This window comes from Pterocles gutturalis, unplaced genomic scaffold (assembly GCF_000699245.1).
Source record: "Pterocles gutturalis isolate BGI_N339 unplaced genomic scaffold, ASM69924v1 scaffold22484, whole genome shotgun sequence".
NCBI lineage: Eukaryota > Metazoa > Chordata > Aves > Pterocliformes > Pteroclidae > Pterocles > Pterocles gutturalis.
Window position 1 is genome coordinate 8,654 of NW_010131289.1, and position 3,339 is coordinate 11,992.

At 37.9% G+C, this 3,339-nt stretch overlaps 1 protein-coding gene across 1 annotated transcript in view; it reads right to left on the reverse strand.

Annotated features, from left to right (window-relative positions):
- Positions 1-1,535: 1,535 nt before the first annotated feature.
- The window catches only part of PARP8 (poly (ADP-ribose) polymerase family, member 8), a gene marked incomplete at both ends in the record, with an annotated part of 31,101 nt that continues 29,297 nt past the window's right edge, over positions 1,536-3,339 (reverse strand). The window contains 2 exons of the mRNA XM_010080575.1: positions 1,536-1,631; positions 1,735-1,788. Coding sequence (XP_010078877.1) covers positions 1,536-1,631; positions 1,735-1,788 — 150 coding nt within the window. The remainder of the gene's footprint in view (positions 1,632-1,734; positions 1,789-3,339) is intronic.

Here is a 3,339-nt window from a genome sequence, read left to right on the forward strand (position 1 = left end):
TCCACTCTGTTTTCTTTTAATAGTTCATCACGTGAACATGAATAAATCTTACTTTTTCTTTGTCCCAGGGACAACATATAAAACCCAGTAATTTAAAAAATTATTATGCAAACTTTACTCACTATCCAAATATTACTTTGTCTTATCTCATCCTGTCACAGGTAACATGCTCAGCAGTGCATTCAAAGATGAACAACAATGATCTGGCACCTTTCTTACAGACTTCTAGTCAAGGTTTTGTCGCTGATAAATCTGTCAGAAAACCATGGTTTTGAAAGGTAGATATGAGCTTGACAAGGCAAAAAAACCCCACTCAACAGGATTTTCAAAAGTACAGAGGTTTCACCATGACTTAAACCAATGCTAACTCAATATGTAGATGCTTTTGTAAATCCTGTTACAACCTATTTCCATACCCTGCCTGCAGTCAGAATGCCTGACTGTGGTGCCACTGAGTGTCACAGGGGATGACACTGAGGTGACTTCTGCTACTGTGTAAGCAATATCCTTCCTGAATTTAGTTCCATGAAACTATCATAGATTATGTCTGCTTCAACTTATGTGTAGTTGCTCGCCACATTGTGGAGAAATTGGCAGATGAGGTGTCAGACAATTCACACACTCATATTAAACAGTTTTCCATGGCTTTAGCATTATAAGGTTACTCAGGTTTCCACAGGTTTCAGGACAGGTGAAACAAGAACGATTCTAAACCTCAAGATCAGTCCTAAAGGTAAGAATTTTATTCTCCTAATATACTCTTTTATAAGGCTGTACTGATGCAGTAGAGCAAGTCTCATGCTCATTCAGGCAAAGCATGTCTCATGACCAGTTTTACTCTTTTTCACTGTATACATCTACTAAGAGCATGAGAGGGTAGAATGTTCAGCATGCAGAACTCCTGGTTTACAGTTATTCAGGAATGAAAGGAAGGAAGAGCTGCCTAACTGGCCAGACTTTGGGCATGCTGAACCCCAAGAGTGCCTCTGGACTAGGTCACTACTAGATCAGACACTTCACAGATCATCTCCTTCTACTGCCTTTCTTATCACGTTATGGAGAATGGCTCATGCCAATGGCCCAGAAGCAAAAAGAGGGTCAGAATTTCACAGCCTTGTGGCATTAACAGCAGTATATCCGAATCCCTAGTCAAGGCTTTATAAGAGCTCAGGGACTGAGGTGACTCTGAGCTTTTAAAAGAGTGCCTGAGGACCAGGAAAGCACTCTAATGCAATTCCTCTATCTTATCCAGTTGTGACTACTCTAGCACAATAGTGTTCAGTGAAATACATCCTTCCTTTATGTTTCTATGACATTATACAAGCCTGATGTTCATCTCTCTTGCTTGCAATTATTTTTTTTTTAATTTACAGCAAAATCTAGTTCATATGTATTACATTTTTGCACCTTAAAAGGCTATTAGAATGAAATGCATCTGAAATAATTCAACAGCTTTATAACAGGTTTGTATAGCCACCACTGCTATTTAAGGCATTAGAAAATGCATTGGTTATCACAGCAAGCACACCACTTACCCTCAGCATAGGGCCATTCTGGAACACATGGGGTTCATCACAAACTACACAGTATTCATTCAATACTGGTATTCGCTGCTCAGCAAATTCAATTGTCTGAGAACAATGAAAATAAGAATAACAACATCTGCTTAAAAACAATTAACAGTTAGCTCATGTTCCACAGTGTTTCATAAATGGGTAAGATACGACATCCTACCTGCACAAGAAAGCCACGGTCTCGTACTGGAATGCATTTTGCACCGTAATTTTGCTGCAAGGAAAAGTTGAGGCAACTTCAGTGCTGGTAGACTAATTACAAGGAAAAGGTAAAACATTTGTATTTTTTGCATGCGAATATGTTCATTAAACAATATTTACAACTAAAACCATCTCTCATTTGGATAAACCAGCCATTACAAATAATCAATCCTTTCACTGTTTGATGAGGGTAGGGCAGGTACTTAGCATTTCTTTTTAGTTCTTAAATAAGATGAGGTTTTGTATCTCAGCATCCCAAATCTCAAATGGAAACACCAGTGCCTTCACTCCATTCTAACAAACTGGCACTTGCCGTTACTTCCATTAAATTTTAACTGCATATTGTCTACCCAAATAGGGTCGATGTGCTTATGGTAGAATGACAAACATAACTTTCACAATGACTGAAAGTCTTTTTCTTTTATGTTTACTAAAATCTCACTTCTGTCAGCACCAGGCTAACAGATCTCTGTGCTCAGATCCCACTCAAATTCCTTCTGCCTTTTTTCAACACACAGCAATATAACCCAGAAAGAACTTCTGTTACAGGAGTCAGTAAGGTACAGAATTCCCTCTAGGCTGACATCTATCTCAATCAGCATTTGTTTTGAATAAGAGTCAAATCAGCTCCATTTACAGCTTTTTTTTTTTTGTTTTGTTTTGTTTATAGGCTTATTTTGTTTCATTTCTCTAACTGCTTAATTGAGAAGCTTCTCCCTTTTTTTCTCCTGGGAAACTATCCTAATTGTATTTGTATATGAGATTCAAATATTTCAGCTGAGAGTTGAAGAGGAGTTAGGGTCTCAATTCATCACTTCCACATTCCACTGACTTCAAATCACAGTTAGGCACCCAGGCTACCTATATATCTGGTGTCTCCATGTAAAATGTGAAGCAGACACTTGATGCCCTTCTGCTAATATCAGTGAAACTGCATGTGACCCTGTATGTGATGGTTTTCCTTCAAAGTAAATGCATTCTAGCAATAAATTACTGGTAGTTTTTACAGACTGCCAAGCAGGGCTTGCATTTCTTCCGTATCAGCTGATAACATCTGTAATGAAACCACTTAGTCAACCCTTCATTATCATATAAAAATCAATGGGACTTTTCCTATTAACTTCAGGAAAGAAAAGTCTTGCCATGCTAAGACATCCTCTGCTGATTCAGAAAAATATTAATCTTTGAACTGTGACAAGTAAAAAGTCTGTTGGCTCACCTTAAATTAATATTGCTTTGCACATCACAGGAACCAACCACACAGCATGTAATATATAATTTTATGATAGTATATCACTGCTTTTAGATCCAATGAGTACAGCTCACAGCTTATTAAACTCATTTACCATGAGACATAGCACACTCAATGTAATTTCATTATTCAGAATGCACTATTTTGGATACATGTATAGAATTTTAAGGAAGAATCATCTTTTTCTTGCTGAGAACGTCAAGGTACCACCAGGTAAGGGAGTGGAGAGGACTGTCTCCCAAGTGCCTCTCCCCAGATCTAACACAGAAAACATAGTGGTGACTTGAAAGAGCACAAACAGATACACTCTTT